The sequence below is a fragment of the Hemitrygon akajei genome, chromosome 22 (assembly GCF_048418815.1).
Source record: "Hemitrygon akajei chromosome 22, sHemAka1.3, whole genome shotgun sequence".
Taxonomy (NCBI): domain Eukaryota; kingdom Metazoa; phylum Chordata; class Chondrichthyes; order Myliobatiformes; family Dasyatidae; genus Hemitrygon; species Hemitrygon akajei.
Genome location: NC_133145.1, coordinates 61,974,238 through 62,001,919, shown reverse-complemented (window position 1 = coordinate 62,001,919; position 27,682 = coordinate 61,974,238). Strand labels below are relative to the sequence as shown.

Genomic DNA, 27,682 nt, shown 5'->3' with positions numbered 1-27,682 from the left:
GTAGTGCAAAAAGAGAATAAAAAGTAGTGAGGAAGTGTTCATGGGTTCAATGTCCAGTCAGAAATTGGATGACAGAGGGGAAGAAGCTACTCCTGAATTGTTGAGTGTGTGCTTTCAGGTTCCTGTACCTCTCCTTGAAGTAGCTTCTTCCTGAAGACAGGAATTATAATTCTGCAGATCAAAGAGAGGGTATAGGAGGTTGACTGGGATGTAACCTGGATTAGAGGGTATGAGCTATAAGGAAAGGTTGGATAAATTTGAGTTGTTCTCCCTAGAGTGTTTTGGAGATTGAGGGGAGACTTTTACAATTATGAGAAGCAAAGGCAGGGTAGACAGTTTTTCTAGGGGCAGAAATATCAAGCACCAGAGGACATGCTTTTAAGGTTAAAGGGGGAAATTTTTGTTTTATTTTATACGGAGTGGGGTAGGTGCTAGGAATGGGTTACCACAGGTAGTGGTGAAAGCAGGCAGTTTAAGAAGCTTTTAGATAGACACAGTATGATAGCATAGTGGTTAGCACAACACTTTATAGTACCAGCGATTGGGATTCAATTCCCACCGCCGTCTGTAAGGAGTTTGTACGTTCTCCCCATGACCTTGTGGGTTTCCTCCCACAGCCCGAATATATACTGGTTAGTAGGTTAATTGGTCATTGTAAGTTGTCCTGTGATTAGGCTGGGTTGCTGAGTAGTGTGGCTCAAAGGTCTGGAAGTGCCTATTTCACACTGTAATGCAATAAATATATAAACAAAACGGATATGAAGGGAATGGAGGCAGATGGATGATACACAGGAGGACGATGTTTAGAATGAATTGGCATCAAGATTGGCACATTGTGGGTCAAATGGTCTGTTTAGTGTTGTACTGTATGTTTCTAAGTAATGATCTTTTATTAGATCTATTTTACCAGTAGGTTTTAGCAGACTTTTGGCACTGTCCAATTTAGTAATATTACTGAAATGTGTGCAGGTGGAGCATTCCTTCTGGTTTCTGATGCATCATGTACTTATGTACTATCCTGAATGCTCCTTTAGCTTGATAATGGGCCACTGATTCCCAGCTGGCAATGGGGAAAGATGCATTTTCTCCCCAAGGTTTTTAGAACATCCTTCAATGTCTTTCACTATCCATCTAGTAAAGGCCATTTGGAGAAGAAGGACTTAATGCAGCCAGATTGGATCAGTGTAGGCAAGCATCATGAGTATGCTTGAGCTGAATTCTATGATTCTCATTTCTTCCTGTGATAGGTTTCAAGCTGCCAAGTCTGTTTTGGGTCTATGATGGACTGGCCCACTTGAGTGTAATTAAGGCCTCGATGTTAGGGATTTTGGCTAAGGATCCTGTGAGAGGATTTGAAGGAATGTGCAGATATAGCACTCAATACTTTGGAGGAGGTGGTGCAGGTTATTCAAGTTCCAGAAGCACATAAGAGGATATGAACCTCTCCTGTCCTGTAGACCAGATGTGTTGTGCTGCTTTCAGCTTTTGACCTTCAAACTTCTGGAAAAAGTTATTATCAGCTACTTGAAAGCACAGGTGTATTTTATCAACAATATCTGCCAATTAAACGTGTCAATAATATTACTTCACTGGTTGTCAAGCACTGAGGTACTTATTTCTTAAATGTGGGTAAAACACTTGCAAAATTAACTTTGGCAAGTTCAGGATTCTTTTCCAATTATAGATTTAATTAGTAAAACAGCATTAAGTACATAGATGCTGGAAAGTGGACTAAGGGAATGTGAGAAGGAACACAAGTAGCCTTATCTCTGGAAAACATTTGAATGGTTTGTAAAATCTGCTGTAAAGTATTATAGGTTTTAATGCAGATTTCCCCATTATTGGAGAAGATTCATCTGAATGTTTGGCCAGTGGCTTATTATTGAGATACAAGGTGAAGTAGGCTCTTCCAGCCCTTTGAACCCCGCTGCCCCGATTTAATCCCAGCCTAATCATGGCACAATTTACAATGACCAATCAACCTACCAACCGGTTGTGGGAAGAAACCACAGGATTCAGAGGAAACCCCACACTACACCACCATTGTCTTGGCAATAATTATGAGTAAGTAGAAGATCTGCAATGAACGTCAAGTAAAGACAGACCGAGAAATAAAGGCATCTTATCAGCAGGATCTCAGGTTCAAGAGAGTGTAAGCAAGGAGGGAACATGGTCAGAAAATCTAAAATTTATTCCTTTATGGATTTGTTGGACTATAAAAAGAGAATCAACATTGCTGACTGAAAGGAAATTAATCTTCCTCACCCCACCACCTAGTTTTCAGATTTGTTCACCATATCCACTGTGAGAAAATTACCTAAATCGAAAAGAGCAGCAAGATTTTGTTCTTAATGATATTTATTCTTACACAGCAGAGAATGAAATTTATTAACAAATTCAAATGTGCAAGACTGAGGTTAAAGTTTGCCTGTGACTGCTGTAACTAACTATTTTTGTTATATATTCAACCTTTATGCATTCTAATTATACTTAACCCTGTTAAATGAATCCCAAGTACATTGTGCTGTTTCCATTCTTGCATTCAAGAACAATCACAGCAAGAAATCGACAGGGACCAGGAACCAGGTCATCTTCCTATCCTTTTAGCAAGAGTATTTCCCATTTCTTTCTCCAGAGTCTCGCAAACTATTCAATTTCAACAACATATCTTTATTACAAGTTATCATTGAATTCCATAGCCTTTCTTGCTGTCCATTCCAGATCATAACAAAACTTATACATACAAAACAAATTAATATTTGAGATTCAAGATTGTTTACTGCTGTTTTTCAGTACACAAGTGTAAAGCAGAACAAAGTGATTGTTACTCTGGATCTGATGCAGCATTAAAAAAACACAATAATTATAAAATCAATCCTATAAAAGACAATATACAAGTAACTCTGAGTGTGGCTGTATATATGAAAGATTAGCTTGTATACATAGACTGATTGTGTGTGTGTATATATAAAGTAAGATGATTTTAAATATAAAGTTATTTTGGACACCTTACTAGAACTTTCTCAAGGGACTGCATACCACTTTACATCAGGCAACTGGTTCCTAATTATATGCTGTTTGCTCTCAGTGAAAAATTCTGCTGGCCCTAACTTTGCCTCCAGGAAGAAATAAAAAAAACAACGAGGGAACAATGCAGATATTGCTTGGACCGCATTTCAGAGGACCTGTCCTGGGCCCAGCATACCGAAGAAAGCATGGCAGCACCTCTACTTCCTCAGGAGTCTGTGGAGATTTGGCATAACATCTATAATTTTGACAAACTTTTATAGATGGCTGGTGGAAAGTATATTGACTGGCTGCATCACAGCCTAGTATGTAAACATCAATGCCCTTGAATGGAAAAATCCTACAAAAAGTACTGGATATGGCCCAGTCCATCACAGTTAAAGCCCTCCCAACCGTTGAGCACATCTACATGAAACACTGTCACAGGAAAGCAGCATCCATCATCGGGTACCCCCACTACCCAGGACATGTTCTCTTCTTGCTACTGCCATCAGGAAGGTATGAGAATCTCAGGACTCACACCACCAAGTTCAGGAACAGTTACTACCCCTCAACCATCAGGCTCTTGAACCAAAGGAGATAACTTCACTCGCCCCATCACTGAAATGTTCCCACAATTGACGGACTCACTTTCAAGGACTTTTCATTTCATGTTCTTGATATTAATAGCTTATTTATTATTATTGTTTCTTTTTGTATCTGAATGATTTATTGTCTTCTGAAATCTTTCATTGATTCTCTTACAGTTATTGCTCTATAGATTTGTTGAGTATGCCCACAAGAAAATGAATCTCAGGGTTGTATATAGTGACATATATGTACTTTGATAATAAAACTTGCTTTGATTTTGACCACTTGGCTCCAGATTGCAACACTACTTTGGTCCAAAAATCTGAATTCCAGAAGTGAGGAGAGAGAAATTGTCTAACATGAAGGTGATATTTGGCTAAATGAAAACCTTGCACAATGGAGGATGATCAATCTGTCCAGGCCCAGGATATCATTGCAGGAGTTTCTCAGGGTCGTGTCCTCGGCACAACACCTTCAGCTGCTTCAATAATAACATTCCTTCCATCAAAGATGTAATGCTTACACACAGCTTCACAGCAGGATAGCATTGCAGGAGTTCCTCAGAGCTGAATCTTAATAGCAGCACATAGAGAAGTGGTTAGTTTAATGCTTTTACAGTGCTAATAACCCAGGTTCAATTCCCACTGCTGTCTTTAAGGAGTTTGTCTGCTTGTCTTGTGACCATGTGGGTTTCCTCTAAGTGTGCTAGCTTCCTTGCATATTCCAAAAATGCATGGGTTAGTAGGTTAATAGGTCACATGGGTGTAACTGGGCAGTGTGGGCTCACTGTCAGAATGGCCTGTTACTGTGCTGTATCTCTAAATAAAGATGAAAAACATAATCCAGAATAAAGCAGGTGTTTTATAGTAATGTTTACCCCATTCATTCCCCTATATGTTCATGTCTACACCAATGATACACGATTGCAAAATGTACCACCCACAAAATGCATTACAATAACTCTCCTAGACTAATGCCAAATCAACAACCACAAAAGCTTCAAGTACATGGAAACATCACACCTACATGCTATCTCCAAGTTACACACCGTCCCAGACAACCCACCCTGCAAAAACTCATTTCAGGGAGGTAGCACCATCAATTTGCGGGAGACTCCCAGGAGAGGTGCAATGTCTGCAATAGAGTAGAGGCAGGTTCGGTATTGTCATTTAAAGTAAAATTGGATAGGTATATGGACAGGAAAGGAATGGAGGGTTATGGGCTGAGTGCAGGTCCGTGGGACTAGGTGAGAGTAAGTGTTCGGCACGGACTAGAAGGGCCGAGATGGCCTGTTTCCGTGCTGTAATTGTTACATGGTTATAAGGTAGCTCCTTAGCAGCGAGCCAGCTAGTTTAACTAATGTTAGCTATGCTAATGAACGAATGACACCTGTTAAACTCACCTCAACATGTCTTTTACATTTTAACCCACCATGGGCAATAGAAAAATTACTGTTGCAAACAGTGCAGCGAGCAACACAGTCATTATTTTTGACCCCTATTAGGCAGGGGTACACCTTAGTGTAGTCTGGGGTGCAGTACGTTTTATATTTTCTTTTTTTGGAACACTCTGCCATCTCTCACTCTCAAAAAATTCGATTTCCAGGATATTGTATATAATTTGCAGGGTCAGGGAGCTGCTATCAATATGTGGGAGACTCCAGGAACTTCTGGGAGAGGTGGGATATTTGCCATCCTGACTTGGAATTATAGGACCATAAGACATAGGAGTAAATTAGGCTATTCAGCCCATCATGTCAGCTCTACTTTTCCATCATGACTGATTCATTATTCCTCTGAACCCCATTCTTCTACCTTCTCCCCATAACATTCGACACCCTTATCAATCAAGAACCTATTAGCCTCTGTTTTAAATATACTGAATAACTTGGCCTCCTAAACCAACTGTGGCAATGAATTCCATAGATTCACTGCCCTCTGGTTAAAGAAATTCCTCCTTATCTCTGTTCTAAAGGGACGTCCTTGTATTCTGAGCTGTGCTCTCTGATCCTAGACTACCCCACTATATGAAACATCCATAAGACCATTAAGGCACAGGAGCAGAATTAGGCCACTTGGCCCATTGAGTTTGCGCCACCATTCAATCATGGCTTATTTATTTTCCTTTTTAACCCCATTCTCTTGCTTTCTCCCCATAACCTTTGATGCTGTTACTACCCAAGAACCTATCAACCTTCTGCTTTAAATATAGCCAATGACCTAGCCTCTCCCAACTACTGGAAACATACTCTCCATGACCACTCTATCTAGCTCTTTCAATATTCGATAGGTTTCAATGAGATTCCCCCTCATTCTTCTAAACTCCAGTGAGTAGAGGCCCAGAGACTTGTTTCTGTTGCTTTGTTTCAGTCCTGGTACAGTGTCTCCTACATCAGAACAGCAACAGTGGTTCAAGAAGGCTATTTGCCATCACCTTATCAAGGGAAAGTACAACACAGAAACAGGCCCTTCGGTCCATCCAGCGTTTGCCAAACCATTTAAACTGCTTAGACCCATCAACCTGCACCTGGACTATAGTCATCCATACCCCTGCCATCCATATACCTATTCAAATTTCAATTAAATGTTAAAATTGAGCATGCACCACTTGTTTGTTCTACACTCTCATGACCCTCTGAGTGTATAAGTTTCTCCCTCATGTCTCCCTTGAGTTCATGAATCAGTATCAGTCACCAAATTAAAATGCACTCAAGTAAACTACTTTGTTTCAATCACCTTAAAATAGGGACCAAATTTATCAAGATGACTAAAGTTTATACTTGCATGATTTTTGACTGAGGATACTCCAACAAAATTAGAGACCAGTTTTCTGAATGCAGAATGGAAAATAATCACAAACAGTGTGTAAATCAGCCTCTTAGCTAAAGGCGGATTCATTCATTTTTCTTAAGATAATGTGCAAACACTCCAGTGAACCAAAGTCATTTTATGAAAGTATAATGATCCAGAAAGCACTGTGTGAAAGGAGAGTGGAAATAACAGTGAAAGTAATTTTCAAAATCCAAATAGGTATCTTTGAAATTGAACAATCTGCAAGGCTATGCAGAACATGAAAATGAGAATATTTTAACTTGGGTTGTTCAATGAAATAATGTAACAGTAATGGTATGAATGATCTTCTTTGCTGTAAATTGTATGATTCTACCATAATCTAGTTTCAAGAAAAAGACTGCAGGGGCACATTGGCCTACATTAAAAGAAAACAAGTCACATACCTCTTCAGGAAACTCTTCACTGACCAGAGACATAATCAAAGATGTCTTCCCCACCTTAGCTGCACAAAGGAAAATAAATAACTTTACTCTTTAGTCATGATCACCTGTCAGCACATCAGGTGGTTCACCAGCAGGTTTACAATTCATTGCTAATATCTGGTGAGGTGGTAAGGGCCTTACCCGAACACATATCAAGCAGAGTTTGCTTTAAATGACTGCTTAATCACTTTCCCATATTCAGTGTTCCCAAAGATGTTTTACTCAAAAAAAGGATCAATATGAAAATGCCAAAATCATATATAGAGGCAAGCAGTAGTGTTTAGTGTGGAAGTCTAGGGCCAGAGGGCGTAGCTTCAGAATTGAAGAAGCATCTCCTTAGTACAGAAATGAGGAGGAACTTCTTTAGCCAGGGGTGGTGAATCTGTGAAATTCATTGCCACAGACAGCTGTGGAGGGCAAGTCACTGAGTATGTTTAAAGAGGTGCCGACAGACTCTTGATTAGTAAGGGAGTCGAAGGTTACAGGGAGAAGGCAGGAGAATGGGGTTGAGAGGGATGATAAACTAGCCATGATGGAATGGTGGAGCAGACTCAATGGACCGAGTGATCTAATATTGCTCTTATGTCTTAATGGCCTTATGGTCTACTGAAGAACTCCTTGGGAAGAACACTTGCTCTAGCAAAGCATGACAAATTCTTATTTGAAGCACTTTAAGTTTGCATGCACAAAGGTTTGCCTGCCTGCCTCTTTGCGGGATAAATGAAGCTGTCTTTGTTTCAGTTTTACACAAAGTACAACAAATGTGCTGTTTCTCCAGTATATCAGTAACTGGATTGGTGTCGTTTCTCACAACTATACAGAACTCACAAAACTCATTACCTCAATTTCCATCCTGTTAACACTTTCACATGGACCATCTCTGTCTTTTATTCTGCATCTCTCCATCTCAGAACATAAGGACCACACACATCTTTTGCAAGCCTACGGACTCCCATTGCAGTCTTAATTATGTTTTTTCCAGCTTCATTCCTGCAAGGACTTCATTTCATTCTCTCAGTTCCTCCATCTCTGCTGTGTTTGTTCAGATGATGAGACTTCCCACCCAGATGCCTTCTTTCCTTCTGAACCATGACTTCCCATCAGGGTCATGACTGTTTCTCATCTATCTCTCACACCATTGCTCTCACCGCAGTTCCTCCTGGCGAAAGCAAGGAAGGAGTTCTTTGGTCCTCACCTTCCATCCCATCAGCCTCGGCATTCAATTGATCATTCTTTGCACTGTCAGTCAGCTCCAACAAGATACCACCACAAGACACATTTTCCCATCCCTTTCCCTTTCAACACTATGGAAGATGCCAAAATCATTCAGCAGCCTGCTAAAGAAACCCTTGAGAAAAATAATTCTGAAAATTCTCCATCCCCATCAACCACTTCCCACCCTGCAGCAGTTTCCCATGCAATTATAGGAAACATAGAACAGTACAGGCCCTTTAGTCCACAACTTATATAATAGCTACATGATGTCCCTTCTCCTAAACTTCATGCCTTGCCTGATGAAGGCCAGCATTCTCAACACCCTCTTCAGCACCATGTCTACTTACACAGGCTCCTTTCAGAGACACGTACTCTTATAAAACTTCCAGATCACTCTGTTCCACACACTCATCAGTGCCCCACCATTCCCCGTATAGGTCCTATCCTGGTTTGAACATCCAAAATGTATCACCTCACAATTATTTAAGGTGAAATCCATTCTGATGTTTGGTCTGAACGACAACTGATCTTCTTGATCATGTTTGCATGCCTTTGTACATTGAGATGCAACTTGATTGGCTGATTAGATATTGGCATTAATGAGCAGGTACACAGGTGAATGTATAAAAGAAAGTGGCTACTAGGTGTATAATTGCACCAATGTAAGTAGAGAAAGTTACTGATAAACCCACAGGCAAAATGCAATGTCAATAGCAGTAGAATGTGCAACTTAGACACAAAGGAATGGTTGATAAGAAGTGAAGGGGAAAACATACTGCCAAGAATTAACATAAGAAGTTAACGATGGCTCAAGGAATACTGTAGAAAATTCAGGGCTGAGCAGATGGCAAGTGTCATATTGTTGTCATGCAAGAATGTAGAACTTGAAACTGGTAATTTCAGGCAAATTAGTAAACATCTGGGTTGCTAAGATAGCCTAAGGGCTTTCCACGTGATGCTGTGAGTGGGTGCTATAGTCAGCTCCAGCTTCAGAAGGACTAATTATAGAAACATAATGAAGAAAGGTTCATTCCTGAAGAATATCTAACAAAGTTTATAACATTAGGTTAGGAGGAAAGCATAATGCTGCATATAAAAAGAGGACATAGTGGACTATGAGATACTGAAATTATTCAGCCTGGGAAACATCATTGGTTGCGTCTCAGCCTGGGGGAAATGTAAAAATTATTTTTAATAAAGGATTCCATTCTGGGACATAGTTGTGAGTGGGTAATGTACAAGAAACAAATGGACTGTTCTCAGATTGAACAAGTTATGTATGTCTTTGACAATGAGTAATTAACTAGAGGTCACGAGCATTAAACTCACACATCCTAAGCAATGTCAATAAATTAGAAACCTGCTACAATATATATGTATATATGTAGACAAACACATTTTGAAACAGGTAGGACAGAGCAGCTGAATGACCTTTCATGTTGTAGATTTTTATCTGTACTTGTATTAACAGAAAACTTGAAAAAGGATCTAGTGCTTTTCTGGCGTAAGTGTCATGTGAGACAAACAAATAACACAACAATAAGTTACCTCTGCTGTGTCTCTAGCTGTAACTTAACCCTAAGTGTATCAAAACATTGGTCAACTTACAAACAGGAGTAAACTCAGAAACAAGATGGCTGAATCACCAACCAAACCAGTCACAAAGCACTACAGCACCGAAACAGGGTCTTCGGCCCATCTAGTCTGTGCCAAACTGTTACTCTGACTAACTCCTTCAGACTGCACTTGGACTGTACCCCTACATACTCCTCCCAGCCACGTACTTATCCAAACTTCTCTTAAATCTTCGGGCTCTATGGTAGTATAATGGTTAGCATGATGCCATTATAGTTTGGGTGCCAGAGTTTGGAATTCAAATCTGGTGCAACCTGTAAGGAGTTCGTATTTTCTCCCCATGACTGCGTGAGTACATATTTGGATTGTGGGAGGAAACTGGAGCACCCTGGTAAGCGATGGAATAGAAAGGGTGGGGTGAAATGTAGGGGTACACTTGGGAAACTTGTATTCCAAATGCCAATATGAACATACCAGTACATTTTCAAAACTGATAGAAAGGATAAAATTCAAACTGGTAATCCTAATCTTGTGGCCACTGTCCCTATATTGATTTACCCTAAACTAAGCTTGTTGGAGAGTCTCACAATCACCACTAGGGTCTCAGCTCAAATCATTGACTGTTTATTCCTCTCCAGAAATGCTGCCTGACCTGCTGTGTTCCTCCAGCATTTTGTGTTAGTTCCTCAAGATTTCCAGGAATTGCAGAATCTCTTGTGCTTATCACTAGAGGGAGACTTTATTTTAAAAGTTTTTTTTCAAATTGTAGAAACTATAAGGAAACTTCAAGCATCCACAATAATGAAAATTCCTGATATAAACTGAAGATGGGCCTCTTGCATTTAAGATTCATACTATCTCTCAGCAGTCTATAATTCTATGAAAACAATTCCAATAGCCACAATTAAAGTCTGAAACCCAAATTATTTTGTTCCCCCCAAAACAAATACAACTTGAAATTCCTGTTGTTGGCTTTGAGCCATTGACTGTCAGGCATGTTATAGAGAGTAATAAAGCACAGAAACAGGCCCTTCTATCCATGGCAGTGCCTGCACCTGACCCTTAGCCCTCCAAGCTCCTCCATCCACATACCTCTTAAATGTTCCAGTTGTACCATCCTTTGACTGCTCATTCCAGGTACTCACTCCCCTCTGTGTAAAGAAATTACCTCTAGCTTTGGACTCCCCAACCCTGGGAAAAAGACTATGAGTGTATACTCCTCATGACTTTGTAAACTTGTACAGTCTCTCATGCTCTAAGGAATAAAGATCTGGTGTGGCCAAATTCGTCCTATAACTCAAGACCCTTTAGTCCAGGCAACATCTTCATAAATCTCTTCTGCAGTTTCTCCAGTGTGACTATGTTTTTCCTGTAATGGGGTGACCAAAACTGTACACAATACTTCAAACGCGGTCTCACCAATGACTTGTATAACTGTAACATAATGTCCCTACTCCTAAAGTCAATGTCTTGCCTGAAGGCCAGCATGATAAATGCCTTCTTTGCTACCTTGTTTCCTCCAAGATGATCACAACCTTGTCGTGGTTGGAGGCTTGCATGCCTCAATGACCTGGAGAGCTATGCTGGCTGGAATCTGGGCTTTATGCTTTGGCTCTTGGTGGGATCATCCATGCCAAACAGGTCAAAGGGTAGAGGACAGATTAAGATTGGTCCACTGGTCCTCCAGGTTCTTTGGGGGGGGGGGGGGGGGGAAGAAATTCAGCTCAGGGCTAACAACACTACTTTAGAACTACCTAGGCTTTACCCATAGTCCTCTATTTTTCTAAGCTCCATGTAGCCATCCAGGAGTCTCTTAAAAGACTCTATCGCTTCTACCTCCAGCACCGTTGCTGGCAGCCCGTTCCAAGCACTCATCACTCTCTGTGTAAAAAAACTTACCCCTGAAATCTCCTCTGTACCTGCTTCCAAGCACCTTAAAACTATGCCCTCTCGTGCTAGCCATTTCAGCCCTGGGGAAAACCCTCTGACTATCCACACAGTCAAAGCCTCTCATTATCTTGTACACCTCAATCAGGTCACCTCTCATCCTCCGTTGCTCCAAGGAGAAAAGGCCGAGTTCACTCAACCTATCCTCATAAGGCATGCTCCCCAATCCAGGCAACATCCTTGTAATTCTACTCTTATCCCTTTCTATGGTTTCCACGTCATGACGCAACAATGAAGAACACTTCCACATCTGAGTGTGACGGTATTCTTGACCCCAGGACTTTCATGACTGACAGTAGGGAAAACTGAGAGGAAGCTACTGAGTGCTGTGGACCAGAGCAACCTGAGAGTGCGAGTGTACTGTTCACTGAAAACAGACGTAAAAGGAAGCAGGATGATACTTGCTTACTGCCTGTTACACCGCTGGCATTTAGGGCAGCAATGAAGTTCCTGCAACTCTGGCGTTCCTGACGAAGGGTCTCGGCTCAAAATGTCGACACTGCTTCTCCCTATAGATGCTGCCTGGCTTGCTGCGTTCCACCAGCATTTTGCTTGAATTTCCAGCATCTGCAGATTTCCTCATGAGAGGAAGCTAATGACATGATGAAGGAAGCCCTGAACACTGCCAGAGTTGCAGGAACTTCATTGTTACCCTAAATGCCAGCGGTGTAACAGGCAGTAAACAAGTATCATCCTGCTTCCTTTTACGTCTGTTTTCAGTGAACAGTAAACTCGCACTCTCAGGTTGCTCTGGTCCACAGCACTCAGTGTATTGGTCCTGCTCCGATTTCAATGTCCAAAATGCATCATCTCACTTTTAGCTTACTTGAAATCTATTTGCCATTCCTCAGCCCATACTCCTAACTGATCAAGATCTCTTTGTAATTCATTGTAACCTGCTTTGCTTAGAATATGACTCAAATTTAGTTTCAATGTGCACAAGCCATGTACCAAACAGACAATAGAACACAGAAATAAAGACAAGATTAGAGGAATACAGGCTGTGGAGGTCTCCATCCACTTGTATCTACTCACCTATTCAATTAGATCACAGCTTATCTTTATAATTTGGCATCACTGTCCTGTGCTAATCCTTCAATTCTCCAAATATCCATCAATTTATGACTTCCAGATAATGAACAAGCCTCCACTGCCCTCAAGGGAGAGAACTACAAAGATTAACAGGATGAAAAATTTCACTTGAAGAAACTTCTCTTCTCTATCCTTTATGGCCAGCCTCTTATTCTCAGACTGTGACGCTTGCCAGAGGAAACATAACCCTTAAATCAATGCTGTCAGGAACTGTTGAGAATTGTGCATATTAATGAGTTCACTTCATTCTCATAAACTCTAGAGTGCCTAGCTTATTCTCTTCTCCGTGAGAGATTGCCCTTGTCCCAAGAAACATTTTGGTAAATCTTGGTTGTAATCCCACTTTGATAAGTAATATAATTTCTCAGAAAGGGAAATCATATCTGTTCTCAAAATAGCAAGTGCAGCCTCATTAGGACTCTATTTCACTGCAGAAAGACACCTTTATTACTCAAATTCTATTGCCAGCACATTGTTTGCCTTCCTATCTGCTTGCTTTATCTGTATGTTTATTTTCAGTGATTCATGTTTAAGCCCATGAAGTGCCTCTGAATTTTCCCCCCAAACTCTCACAATTCCAAATAATCAATTTATCCATATCTACAGAAATTGATGATCCTAATCTTTCTCACATATTATATTCCACTTGTCTTGTCCTTGTTGAGTAGCTTAGCCCATTTATAACCCCCCGCTTCTCTGTATTGTCCTCAGAATTCATGCATTCAACCAACAATCCTTTATAAAATGATATAGAATATGAACAGCTGGAGCTGCAGCAATTCTACCCAGGGAGTACTCTCTCCCAACATGAAAATGACCTGCTTACATATTCACAACCAAAAGCCTTGCAGTTCATAATTCACAATAAACTTACAGCTCCTTTACCACTGAAACCTAAATACTCACACATATACGACTTAGAAAGCTAGTTAATTCATTTCTTCTGGTAACACCAAGGATCAGTTTCAAGCTTCACAAAAGATGATTTAAATGACAGTTACTGTCCTATGAGCACATGCAGCATATCATAAATAAAAGAAGTGCTGGAAATCCAAAGCACCACACACAAAATACTGGAGTAACTCAGTAGGCGAGGCCAAATGGCTTCCCCTTTCTTTGGCTTCCCCCTTCTTTTCTAGTCCTGAAGAAGGGTCTCAGCCTGAAACATCGGCTGTTTATTCATTTCCATTGATGCTGCAAGACCTGATTTCCCCCAGCATTATGTTTGTGTTGCACATGCAGCAATTTGCTTGTGAGTTGTTTTATAATAATCTGTCCCTGGTTCACTTCCTTAAATAGGATATAAAAACCATATCCTTCTTAAGTATGACTCCCTTTGTTAAAATAGCATTTATAATAAATTATTATTTTGGAAAAGTTACTAAGGAATGAACTTAATTTTCAAGAGCCCCGTGCTTACACATTATTGTACTACCGACGTGTCAAACCAACTCCTTCATGCATGAAACCTCTCATCTATGTTCACAATCCATTCCAACTACAGAGCCTATAATTTAGCAAGTGACTGTTGTCCATTAAATCACAGCGTCACCTTCCTATTAACGAATCCCATAACACAACTTGCAAAAGAGCATAGAAGTTTCCCCTTTCCAAGATTAATAATGAGTTTGCTAATTTACTCATTTAAATTTTGTAGATTCTTGTCATTTAGGATGATCAGATTTACTTGTATAACAGTGCTTTCATTTCAGAAGCATTACAATTGCTTCCTCCCAATTTTCTGTTAAATCCAGTGACCTAGCCACAATTTTGATGAAAGGTTATGGACCAAATATTTCAACTGAATTGTTTCCCTCTCCACAGATGCCTGTCATACTGAGCTTTTTCCAACAAACTGTTTTTTTAAATGTCACGTGTTCTACTTAGCCCTCCAGTGGCACACAACTTTGTACAAAAACAAAACATAGGTAAAATGTCCAAATTCAAAATCAAAGCCAATACACACTCAGTGGTCACTTTATTAGGTACATCTGTACATCTGCTCATTAATGCAAATATCTAATCAGCTAATTATGTGGCAGCAACTCAGTGCATAAAAGCACGCAGACATGGTTAAGAGGTTCAGTTGTTGTTCAGACCAAACATCAGAATGGGGAAAGAAATGTGATCCAAGTGATTTTGACCATGGAATGATTGTTGGTGCCAGATGGGATCATTAGACCATCTCAGAAACTGAACATCTGAGATTTTTGTGCACAACTGTCTCTAGAGTTTACAGAGAATGGTCAAACTTCAAAGAATGGTGCAAGAAACAAAAAACATCCAGTGAGTGGCAGTTCTGTGGGTGAAAACACCTTGTTAATGAGAGGTCAGAGGAGAATGGCCAGACTGGTTCAGGCTGACAGGAAGGCGACAGTAACTCAAACATACGCTCAGTGACTAATAAAGTGTGGCCACTGTGTGTATGTCACCATATATTATCTTGAGATCTTATTGCAAGCATTTACAGGTATATAAAGAAATACAATAGAATTTCTGAAAATCTATACACAAAGACTGGCAAGCAATGTGCAAAAGACAAATTGTGAAAATAAGAAAAATAAATAATATTGAGAAAATGAGTTGTAGTCTGTAGGTTGTAGAATCAGTTCAGAGTTGAGGTGAATGAAGTTATCCATGCTGGTTCAGGAGCCTGATGGTTGTAGTTTGAGGAGAATCCCCAATTGTTCATCTCTAATAAGTAGTTCAATGCTTTTGGCAGAAATCTGAGAAACTACCAGAGCACCCTATCAGGCACAACATGACATACCATAACTGTAACACCCTGGTTAAGAATTTTACTGCGAATGCTGTAGGGTATTTCATTTAATAGTTTTCTGTAGAAGCAGTGTGTTCTGCTGATAGTGTTTGAGTTTCCATTAAAGGTAAGGGGTTGTGATGTTCAACTTGGGAATTTTGGGTCAGTCAATAAGGATGGTGGAATTGGGTGGTTCTGGAGAAAGCTGGACGGAAAGGCTTTGTGAAGGACACTGATAGGGGTTGTGGTCTTTTTCAGCAGAAGATGGAAAGAGAAGGTCGAGGGAATTGGCTGTAAGATCCAATCCGACTGGAATACGTGATTCTATGGAGTTCAAGATGGGAGGTTCTACTGGTGATCAGTGAATGGGAATCGGCACCATGAGTAAGAGATACATCCAGCTTTTGGAAGATATGAGCTCTACCTTGTGCACATTTGATTGGTTTAATTAATATGGTCCCTTCTATTTTCCTTTTTTTCCTTTAATAACTGTTTCATTAAGCTGAAATTCATAAATACACCTTGTTTATAAATGTGTGCAGTGAACGATCTGTTATTTCTTAACAATGGACATTTGCATGTGGGCAGTATTTACACAGTATTTGCTCAGATTGAGGTTGGGGTGGTTGAAACATCCCAACTTTCCGGTCTGGTGGGTCCCAAGTCATACTGACTCTAGACATATGGAGTTCGAGAAAGGCAAATTTCTTACTGCTGTGTTCAGTGGCTGTTAGCGAGTGGCTAACGTGCCGTGTTTCTGGAGAAACCTGGTAAAAAAAAAAGGGGTTTCATAACATTTAAAGAGGTAAGCTAAATCAAATTCCATTAACAGTAGTATGGATTGCAGAGAAACACAAAAGATTACTATGAAAGTATTTCCAACTTCATATCCTCCATCACCAAATGATATAACAAACCAGATAAAAATTTCTTGTACTTCATTCCTGGTAGATCAAATCCCTGAATTTCCATCATTATAGTTATAGCATCAAATAAACAGAATAATGGAGAGAGGTGATGGCCTGCTACATTAAAGAAACAGTGGCAAAGCAATCATGTTACAGGGCTGGTAATCCAGAGATCTAGGCAAATGTTCAGAGATATAATTTTCAATCTCACCAAAGCAATTATTCAAATTCACTTAATCAATTAAATCCAGTATCTACTTTAATAAATATGAAGCTACAACACTAATGGAAACCCTATCTGGTACACTGATGTCTATTAGAGTCATAGAACACTACAGCACAGAAATAGGCCCTTCAACCCATCTAGTATGTGCTGAACCTGCCTGGTCCCATCAATCTGTACCCAGACCATAGCTCTCTACACCCCACCAATCCATGTACCTATCCACCAATCCATGTACCTACCTAACCAATTTGATTTAACATTGAAATCAACCCTGTATCTAGTTAGTTCCACACTCTCACCACCCTCTGAGTGACAAAGTTTCCCTCAAACTTTTCACTTAACCCATGACGACCTCTAGTTCTCATCCTACCCAACCTCAGTAGAAAAAGCCTACTTGCATTTACCCTATCTACAGTATATCCCTCATAATTTTGTATACCTTTATCAAATCTCCCCTCATTCTCCTACACTCTAGGGAATAAAGTCCTAACCTATTCAACATTTCCCTCAGGTCTTCAAGTCCCAGCACATCCTTGTAAATTTTACCAATGCTCTTTCAACCTTATAATAAAAGAACATCTGACATCCTCAAGTGATGTGGAACCAAGCCCCATATGAAAGTACTTGTTGCTTCACTGCCCTTTAGCTTGTAAGTTAATTGCACTCAGTTGTACCACAAGTACATTAAGGTCACTTTATCATAGTTTTTATATATTTAAAAAAGCTATATAGTTTATGTATATTTAAACTATCTAATGAATTTATATTTATTGTGTTTTTCTAATTAATGTGTGTTCTGCATCAGTTCCAGAGCAACAATTATTTCGTTCTCCTTTACATTTGTTTACTGGAAAAGACTTGAATATGATATTGAATCAGGTGGGGCTACGCACACTGACCTTGACAACAATGGTCATTGAGAGCAACAAAAAAAGTTGATTGAGTCCAATCTGTTCACAGTTCTCTAAAAATGGTGATGGCAACTTACAAGTGTAGTGAAGGCAAGATCCATGGAGGGAAATAAACAGTTGGCTCTTTATTCCCCTCCATAGATGCTGCCTGACCTGCTGAGTGTGTGTGTGTGTGTGTGTGTTACTCAAGGCTTCCAGCATCTGCAGAATATCTTATGTTTATAGTAAAGGCACAGGTTGCAAATTTTAAGTGGGACATAAAAGGCACTGTGGGACATGCTGTTAAATAAATTTCAATGAACTGATGATGCAGTGAAACATTTTTGTCTGAATGGTAACTTGTTGATTTCAACCACAGAATTTATCAATCTTAATATAGAAAAGTAATTTCCTCTCATGCTGGTGTTCCAGTACAGTCTGATATGTCTGTTTCACCGAGTGAACCAAACAGATTACAGAGCAGCTGGTCAACAATGTGAAGCCAAAAGTGATAAGTAATTGCTCCACATTTGCAAGTATTTCATTAGCGGTAATAATGCCCGAATTTCTGTATAAGCAGCTTGGGAGACATGTACCACCTGAATTCTGATTGAGGGATTTATATTTCAGTGTGAACTAAAGAAGATTCACATATGCCACATCCTACCCTCTTGTTATGAGACTGCTACCAAGTAAGTTCCCACTAAATAACCCTTTTGTTCCAAGTTGACCAATGCCCTCCCACTCACATTCCCTCAGGTTCATCCTGGCAACATCCTTCTAAATTTTCTCTACATGTTCAATCTCTTTCAAACTTCTCTCCACAACTCAATCCCTCGAGACTTGACAACATCCTCACAAATCCCCTCTGCACCTCTGTGACCAAAACTGAATACGATACTCCAAATGCAGCCTTACTGATGTCTTGTACAACTATAACATAATCTCTCAACTTCCGTACTCAGTGCCCTGACTGATGACTGATGCCAAAATTCAACTTAACTTCCCTGTTCACCTATGATGCCACTTTCAGGGAACCATGGACTTGCAATCCTAGACTCCCTGTTTTACAACTCTCCAAAGAGTTAAGAGATTCCAAGTGTAATGAAAAGTTTAGACGGAAGGTGAGTATGTGAGGAAAACATACTCATGAAGAGGGATGAAGTACCAAAGGTGCTGCGACGGAAATAGTTGAGACTGTTGTGTTAAATATTACCAATAACTTAGGCCCCAGTCCAACCATGTAGACGCAATTGCCAAGTAAAAACTCCAGTATATCTACTTCCTCAGAAGGCTAAGGAAATTCAGCGTGTCCCCAATGATCCTCACCAATTTTTTTTACAGATGCACCACAGAAAGTATCTTATCTGCAGGCAATGCAGCTTGGTATGGCCACTGCTTTGCCAGTCAGCATGAAACTGCAGAGAGTTGTGGGCACAGCTCAGTCAAATACAAAATCCAGCCTCTCCCCTTCCCACCATTCACTCTGTCCAGCATATGTTTGTGAAACATCACATGTAACTTGGCTACATTTCCCGAATTAAAATATTGGCAATGCATAAAAGGAACATCTTTGGCTTTCCAATGGACTTATGTTGTTCTATCATGAAAAGTTCCATCTTTCTTCCACTGGGATCAGGAAAAAGTTCAGAGAATGCTTTTATACGGTAATTTTTACTTTGGTTGGTTGGTTGAATGGAGAACATAGAATAGTACAGTACAGACCCTTCAGCCCACAATGTTGTGCCGACCCTTAAACCCTGCCTCCCATATAACCCCCCACCTTAAATTCCTCCACATACCTGTCTAGTAGTCTTTTAAATTTCACTAGTGTATCTGCCTCCACCACTGACAGTGCATTCCACGCATCAGCCATTCTCTGAGTGGCCAAAACACAAGGCAAACTTCCTTCTCTTTGATGCATTTTACATTAATACCCAAGAGGGCAAATAATACCTCAACCTAGGTTAGATAAAGAAGTTTCTGGACTGGGGTTGAAACACATGACCTTTTGATTCAGATGTGAGAGATCTACCCACTTGAGTAATAGACTGAACATTTAAGAAGTGGAAAGAGAGAGGTCCAAGAGCCACACTATTAATATTATTGGGAGGTGAAATTAAGAGTGTAGGATAATAAACGGTTCATCAAGCACCCCTACCACAACCAGGACTTTCCTGCGCCAAACATTATAATTCCCATTCCCGTTATGATGTGTCAGTCCATGGCCTCCTCCTGTGTCAAGATGAGGCCACCCTCAGGGTGGAGAAGCAACAAACCTGATGGCATGAATTTCTCCTTCTGGTGAACAAATCCCCACCCCCCCATTCCCCACTCCCACTGTGATCATTTACTTCTTCTCATCTGCCCTGGGTCCCCTTCTCCTTCCCTTTCTCCTATGGGCCACTCTCCTCTCCTATCAGATTCTTTCTTCTCCAGTCCTTGACCTTCCCCACCCACCTGACTTCACTTATCACCTTCCAGCTCGCCTCCTTCCCCTCCCCCCCACCTTCTAATTCTGGCATCTTCCCCCTTCCTTCTCAGTCCTGAAAGGGGGGGGGGGTCCTCGGCCAAAACGTCAACTGTTTATCCATTTCCTGATATGCTGAGTTCCTCCAGCGTTTTGTGTGTGCTGCTTACGATGACACGTTCTAGGGTTGGGGATAAGGGCTATAATTACAACTGATACGACTCCATCCCTTAAAGGCTACTGGCTAAATACCTGTAATTTCCCAACCATTAAAGTGAGTGTAAAATGGGAAAATATCAGCGTAAGGACAGATGTTGGTCGCTAAGAAGCTTAGCGACCAAAAGCAGTTGACGTACACGCCTTGACTTCAGAACAGCTGATCTACTAGTGACAGCACACGAGGTGCATCTACGACTGAATCAACTATGAGTGTCACACTAGTGACACTTTATGCACAACCACGTTGATAAGAGAAATATGCTAGGATGAAACAAGAAGGGGTTACAGGAAAAGATGCCGAGAACACACTCGCACAGAGGAATATGGGCCAGAGGAACGGATACAACGTCAAGAGACAACTAAAGATGTCGATTAATTCCTACGATGAGCGGAATATATTTTTATTTCCATTAAAACGCCAACTGACTGGCTGCCGGTAGCTCTCGTCCTGACACCCTGCAGGCTCTAACCTCCTTCGGCTTCAGTTAAGTGGGAAGGTCATAGTTAAGGGGACATGTCCCACTACCCCACAGGCTGGTCCGGAGGCGGCGACCCCCTCCCACTGCCAGCTCTCGGACCTCGGCGACAAGGTGGACCGTACCCACTTCCCCACTCACGTTCTCCAACCAGCAGAATCCTCACGTCCTTCTTCATCTTTGCCGCCAGGCCTGGTCACGGTTGGGCCCGGCCAGGAGCAGAGCTGCGGCCCGGTGTGCCGGGAGCAGGAGGGCGGGGGTTAGGCCCAAGCCCAGCGGCCGCTGATTTTTCGTCTCCAGGTGGCGAACTCTCCCTCCGACTGGGTCAGGTTTCCTCAGAGGTCAGGCATCGCGGTTACTCTACACTCCATCAGCACGCCTGATTGCCCCTACCACCCCCACCCGCCGCCGCGCTCGCCGTTAGCTCTCCTCTGCGCTCTCACTCCCGCGAGCTACGTGCGCGCTCCCGCACCTTGCTCGACGTAGGCGCGCCCGAGCTTCGACATGCACGTCTCCGGATTCTTTGCTTGTCCAGATTAAACCTAATCCTCAACTCTATTAGTTTCATTGTGCCCCCGATTTGCCCTGCACTTGCGCCTAGACTCTTATTTCTGCACTGTTTTACTCGTTTTATACTTGTAACACTAAGAAGATGAATCTGAAGGTTCTATATGGTATACATACTTTGGTAATAAATTAATTTATAACTCCAATGCCTAATTTAATTTCCTGACGACACCAGTGTTATGGGCCGAATCAAAGGCTGAATGGAGATTGAAAATCTTGTTGAATGGTGCCACAACAAAACCTCTCACTCGACAGTAAAACCAAAAAGCTACGGGACGAAGCGACAAGAGGTCCATGATCCAGTGTTTATTAGGGGGTCGGAGGTGCAGAGTGTCAATAACTTTAAATTCCTTGGCGTTCTCATTTGCGAGCATCTGCTCTCGGACTAGCACATAAAGTGTTATTACAAAGAAGGTACGACAGCACCTCTACTTACAAGTTTGCGCAGATTTCGGCATGTTATTTAAAACCTTAAACTTCTATTGTTTTTACAGGAGCACCATAGACCAGCTGTATCACCGTCCATTGCGGGAATTGCAAGGCATTTGACAGCAAGTATTGCGAGGACCGCTGAGAGGATCATCGGGGTCTCTTTCTTCCACCCATCAGAGATATTTATCAGGAATTGCCAAGGATCCCTTCCATCCGTCCCATAATCTCTTTGACCCCCTACCCTCAAGTAGGAGGTACAGCAGCCTTAGGACAAGGTTTGTTAGGATAACAAACAGCTTCTATCTTCCCCCGCCGTGAGACGACTAAACTCATCTGTTTACCCTCCACCCCCACCCGTTTCATCGTATAACAAACACCAGTAGCGTTATACTGTTTACTTTTTAAATTGTGTTTGTGTAATTGTGTTTTAAATTGTGCACCTTACGTTAAATGTCAGTGTTCTAGAACATTATTTATAACATTGTGGTAATAGTATTTTGTGTTGTGTGAGTTTTACAGTATGTACTGTATACTTAACCTTGGTCAGGATGAATGCTGTTCCATTGGCCTTATAAATGGGAATAAACTTGAACATGCTTGGTGCAGTGTAGAGTATCCTGACTGGTTCCATCATGGCCTCAATGCCCAACAGAAAAGCCTTCAAAAAGCAGTGGATACAGTCCAGTCCATCACAGAAAAGAACTGTCTCCACCACTGGTTGGTGTTCTTTCATCTTACCCTTCCTGAAGTCCATAATCAGCTCTTTCATCTTTACTGAGTTTGAGTGCCAGGATGTTGCTGCGGTACCACTCCACTAGTTGGCATATCTCACTCCTGTATGCCCTCTCATCACCACCTGAGATTCTACCAACAACGGTTGTATCATCAGCAAATTTATAGATGGGTATTTGAGCTGTGCTAGCTACATAGTCATGTGTACAGCAATGGGCTAACCAGACACCCCTGAGGTGTGCCAGGGTTGATCATCAGCGAGGAGGATATGTTATCACCAGTCTGCACAGATTGTGGTCTTGTTAGGAAGTCAAGGATCCAATTGCAGAGGGAGGTACAGAGGCCCAGGTTCTGCAACTGCTCAATCAGGATTGTGGGAATGATGGTATTAAATTGTGAGCTATAGTCGATGAACAACATCCAGACGTAGGTGTTTGTGTTGTCCAGGTGGTCTAAAGCCTTGTGGAGAGCATTGAGATTGTGTCTATATCATTGACCTTTTGTAGCAACAGGCAAATTGCAATGGGTCCAGGTCCTTGCTGAGGCAGGAGTTCAGTCTAGTCATGGCCAACCTATCAGAGCATTTCATCACTGTAGATGTGAGTGCTACCGGGTGATAGTCATTCAGGCAGCTCACATTATTCTTCTTAGGCACTGGTATAATTGTTGCCTTTTTGTAGCAAGTGGGAATGTCCACCTGTAGCAGTATTAGTTGTCCATAAGACATAGGAGCAGAATTAGGCAATTGGCTCATCGAGTCTGCTCCTCCATTTCATCGTGGCTGATCCAATTTTCTTCTCAGCCCCAATTTCCTACCTTCTCCCCATATCCCATCATGCTCTGACCAATCAAGAATCTATCAACCCTTTGCCTTAAATATACATAAAGACTTGGCCTCCACAGCTGCCTGTGCCAAAGAATCCCAAATTCACCAATCTCTGGCTAAAGAAATCCCTCATCATCTCTGTTCTAAAAGAATGACCCTCTATTCTGAGGCTGAGTCCATAACTAAAGGGATGGCATTAATGGGTAGAAAGAAGGAAAGCATTTCACCCAGTTGGTGGTGGTGGCAGCAGATTGGAGCACAATGCTACAAGAGACCAATCCCATACAGAAAAAGCTTGGTTGAGCACTTGGATGTTCTGTAACCAACACTGCAATGGACTAAGTGCAGGACAATAGGATTTGGCTGTATTTTTTTAAAAAAAGCTGCCACATATTCAAGTTGATGAATTGCCTCCTGGTTTCATAAGGCTTCTATGATTCTAGAAATGACCACACTTCTGCACAAAGGTAAATTCCAAACATCAATCTTGGTGAGAGAGGCATCAGGCAGGAGAAAGGTGCTTCTTTCCTATGCCCAGTGGAACTCTGTCCAAGGCTCTATATAGATGAAAGAATGGTCAAGATCCAGGGCATTGCTCTTATGCAATTTAGCTGGCAAATGGAAGCTGTGGGGAAAACAATGGAGATAGAGAAAATGTTTAAGTTCAGTTCTTGGCTGCCTGTTAACTGTTGATAAGATTTCTGAGATTAATTTGCTGATCGATGTAAACAAAAATATGAATAGCTGTTTTAGTGTTTAATCCAAAATCTAATCAATAGTTCTGAGAACATGGCAACCTGCCTCAATGACTATTGTCCAGTAGCACTTAAATCCACTGTGTTGTAGTACTTTGAGAGGTTGATGATGAAGTATATCAACTCCTGCCCGAGAAGTGACTTGGATCGGCTCCAATTTGCTACCATCACAACAGGTCAACATCAGCTGCCTTTTCATTGGCTCTTCACTTAACCCTGGAACAATCTGGACAGTGAAGATGCATAAATCAGGATGCTTATTATTATCTACAGCTTGGCATTCAATATTATTATCCCCTCAAAGTTGAGCAATCTGCTCCAAAACCTTGGCCTCAATTCCTCCTTGTGCAATTGGACCTTTGATTTCCTTATCTGCAGATCCCAGTCAGTTGCCATTATAACTTCAGAGGATCTGTCCTGGGTCCGGCATGTAATTCCAATACAAAGAAGTCACAGCAGCATCTCTACTTTCTTAGAAGTTTACACAGATTCTGCATGTTATCTAAAACTTTGACAAACTTACATAGAAGTGTGGTAGAGAGTACACTGACAGGCTGCATCACCAACTCCAATGTTTTTGAATAGAAAAACTACAAAAAGTAGTGGATACAACCTTGTCCATTATGAGTAAAGCCTTCCCCACTATTGAGCACATTTAGAAAGACTGCCATTGCAGGAAAACAGTATATATCATCAAGGAACCCCACCATCCAGGCCGTGCTCTCTTCTCGCTACTGCCATCAGGAAGGAGTATAGGAGCCTCAAGTCTCACAAATCCAGGATCACCATCAGAAGGAATAATATCACTCACCCCAACATTGAACTGATTCCACAACTTATGGACTCACTTCTAAGGCCTTTACAACTCATGTTCTCAATACTTATTGCTTATTTATTTAATGCTTTTTTCTTCTTCCTTTTTGTATTTGCACCATTTTGCACATTGTTTATTTGTCCGTCTCTGATATGCGTGGTTTTTCATTGATTCTATTGGTTTTTCAAATTTTTACTATGAATGTCTGACCTCAGTGGTTGGGAAGATGTTGGAGTCCACTATTAAGGATGAGGACTTGGGGTTCTTGAAGGCACACAATAAAATAGACCATGATCAGCATGGTTTCCACAAGGGAAAACCTTGCCTGACAAATCTGTTGGAATTCTTTGAAGTAGTAATAAGCAGGATAGACAAAAGAGTATCAGTTGATGTTGTATGCTTGGGCCTTTGACGAGGTGCCACACATAGGCTGCTTAACAAGCTATGAGCCCATGGTATTACAGGAAATATTCTAGCATGCATAAAGCAGTTGCTGATTGGCAGGGGGCAAAAAGTGGGAATAAAGGGAACCTTTTCTGATTGGCTGCTGGTGACTATTGGCGTACCACAGGGTTCCGTGTTGGGACAGATTCTTTTTAAGTAATATTCAATGATTTTGAAAGATGGAATTGATAGCTTTGTTGCAAAGTTTGCAGGCAATAGGAAGGTAGGTGGAGGGGCAGGTAGTTTTGAGGAAGTAGAGAGGCTATAGAAGGACTTGCATAGATTAGGAGAATGGGCAAAGAAGTGGCAGATGGAATACAATGTTGGGAAGAGTATGGTCATGCACTTTGGTCTAAGAAATTAAAGGGTTGACTATTTTCTAAATGGAGAAAAAAAACCAAAAATACCGAGGAGCAAGGGGGCTTGGGAGTCTTCGTGCAGGATTCCCTAAAGGTTAATTTGCAGGTTGAGTCTGTGGTGAGGAAGGCAAATGCAGTGTTAGCATTCATTAGTAAGAATGTAAGTTTAAACTTTATAACGCACTGGTGATAAGATTTGTGCCTCTTATCTTAGAAAGGATGTGCTGAAACTGGAGAGGGTTCAAATGAGATTCATGAAAATTATTTCAGGATTGAATGGCTTGTCAGATGAAGAATGTTTGATTCTGGGCCCGAATTCAGTAGAATGAGGGGTAATCTCATTGAAACCCATCGAATGGTGAAAGGCCTTGATAGAGTGGATTCATATTTCCTAAGGCGAGAGAGTCCAAGACCATAGGACACAGCCTCAGAATAGAGGGCATCCTTTTGGAACAAAGTTGAGGAGGAATTTCTTTAGCCAGAGGGAGGTGAATCTGTGGAATTCTTTGCCACGAACAGCTGAGGAGGCCATGTCTTTATGTATATTTAAGGCAAAGGTTGATAGATTCTTGATTAGTTAGAGCATGGAGGGATACAGGGAGAAGGCAGGAGATTTGGGGCTGAGAAGAAAATTGGATCAGTCACAATGAAATGGCAGAGCAGACTTGATGGGCCAAATGGCCTAATTCTGTTCCTATATCTTATGAAATGCCTGCAGGAAAATGACATTATGTGACATTATGGTGACATTATGTACTTCGACAATAAATTTACTTTGAAATTTGAATAAGAAGCCTATGGTGAATCACATTTATCAAGATTTTTCCATTCCCCATTCTAGCTCCCCTCTTATCCCTTCCTTTCTCCTTACCTGCCCATAACTTCCCCCTTGCTCCCACGGTCCATTATCCTCTCCTATCAGAGTCCTCTTTCTTCAGCCCTTTACCTCTTCTATCACCTCCCAGCTTTTTACTTCATCCTTTTGCCCCACCCACCTTCCTCCTCACCTGGTCTCACCTATCACCTGCCAGCTTGTACTCTTTGCCTGTCCCTCCACCTTCTTATTCTGGCTTCTTCCTACTTCCTTTCCAGTCCTGATGAAGGGTCTCTGCCTGAAATGACAACTGTTTATTCCTCTCAATAGATCATCGGTTTTCAACCTGGGGTCTGCAGATCCCTCGCTTAATGGCATTGGTCCATGGCATAAAAAAAAATTAGAGAATCCTAGTGTAGATGCTTTCTGACCTTCTGAGTTCCTTTAGTATTTTGCATTTGCAGGATTTCCAGCATCTGAAGAATCTCCTGTGTTTATCGTGGTTAATCCCAATTGGACAGCATTCCACAAGCAAGGCAGGAAATACAGTGTAGTGACAAAGTACACAAGGCAATCAGTGCACAAGTGCTCCCAAAGTTCAAAGTCCCATCTAAAGGGTTGATAAAAGTCAGTATCTTCATTTAGTGCCCTTGTAAAACTTAACAATAGATTTGCAAACAAAAAGTGCCAGAGAACTCTGCATTCATGAAGCATATTTGGAGGGAAAGAAATTGCCCACTCTTGGTATTGAGACTCTGCTTCAGGACAAAGTGTAGAGAAAAAACAGGTAGTACAAAGATGAGGAGGAAAAAGGCAGTGGTTGGTTTGTGAAAGGTTAAATCAGGGAGGTTGGAGGAGAAGTGATGATACCATTTGGGAGAGGGAGAGCCCAGAGACAGAGGCTGGACTGTACAAATGGAATGAGCTAAGAGAGGTTTGACAGACAGATGGAGTTATTTTGGGAAGGGAAGGAGGTGGTGAAGAATGCCCAATTGCCCCTTTACTAACTCATTTACTTTTAGCCCGAGGTATTTTCTTGCTGCTTTGTCTCTGCAGCAGTTTTGAACCCAAGGAACTCAAATTCTGGTCACCAGCATAAATTTCTCCCACTCTTATCACATGCCAATTGTTTCTATTTCTACATTCTAAAGTCTGAAGGTTGCACACTTGAACTCAGGTGTACAGGTGATCTCACCAATTGCAACAAAAATCAAGCATTGTAGAGTTATCATTTGCAAAATTAATTTTGTAATTATTATGGGTTCATAACGGGGATCAATAAATCTGTAATT

At 41.3% G+C, this 27,682-nt stretch overlaps 1 protein-coding gene across 5 annotated transcripts in view; it reads right to left on the bottom strand.

Annotated features, from left to right (window-relative positions):
- Positions 1–21,087, bottom strand: part of rhot1a (ras homolog family member T1a) — a 76,794-nt gene extending 55,707 nt beyond the window's left edge. For 3 of the 5 annotated variants that reach the window (XM_073026422.1, XM_073026424.1, XM_073026425.1), the window contains exons 1-2: positions 20,789–21,087; positions 6,833–6,891 (exon numbers count right to left, since the gene is read on the bottom strand). In XM_073026422.1, coding sequence (XP_072882523.1) covers positions 6,833–6,891; positions 20,789–20,825 — 96 coding nt within the window. In that variant the 5' untranslated portion in view covers positions 20,826–21,087. Of the gene's footprint in view, positions 1–2,265; positions 2,318–6,832; positions 6,892–20,788 lie in introns of all 5 variants that reach the window. The other 2 variants (XM_073026426.1, XM_073026427.1) reach the window with 2 other exon arrangements.
- Positions 21,088–27,682: the final 6,595 nt, after the last annotated feature.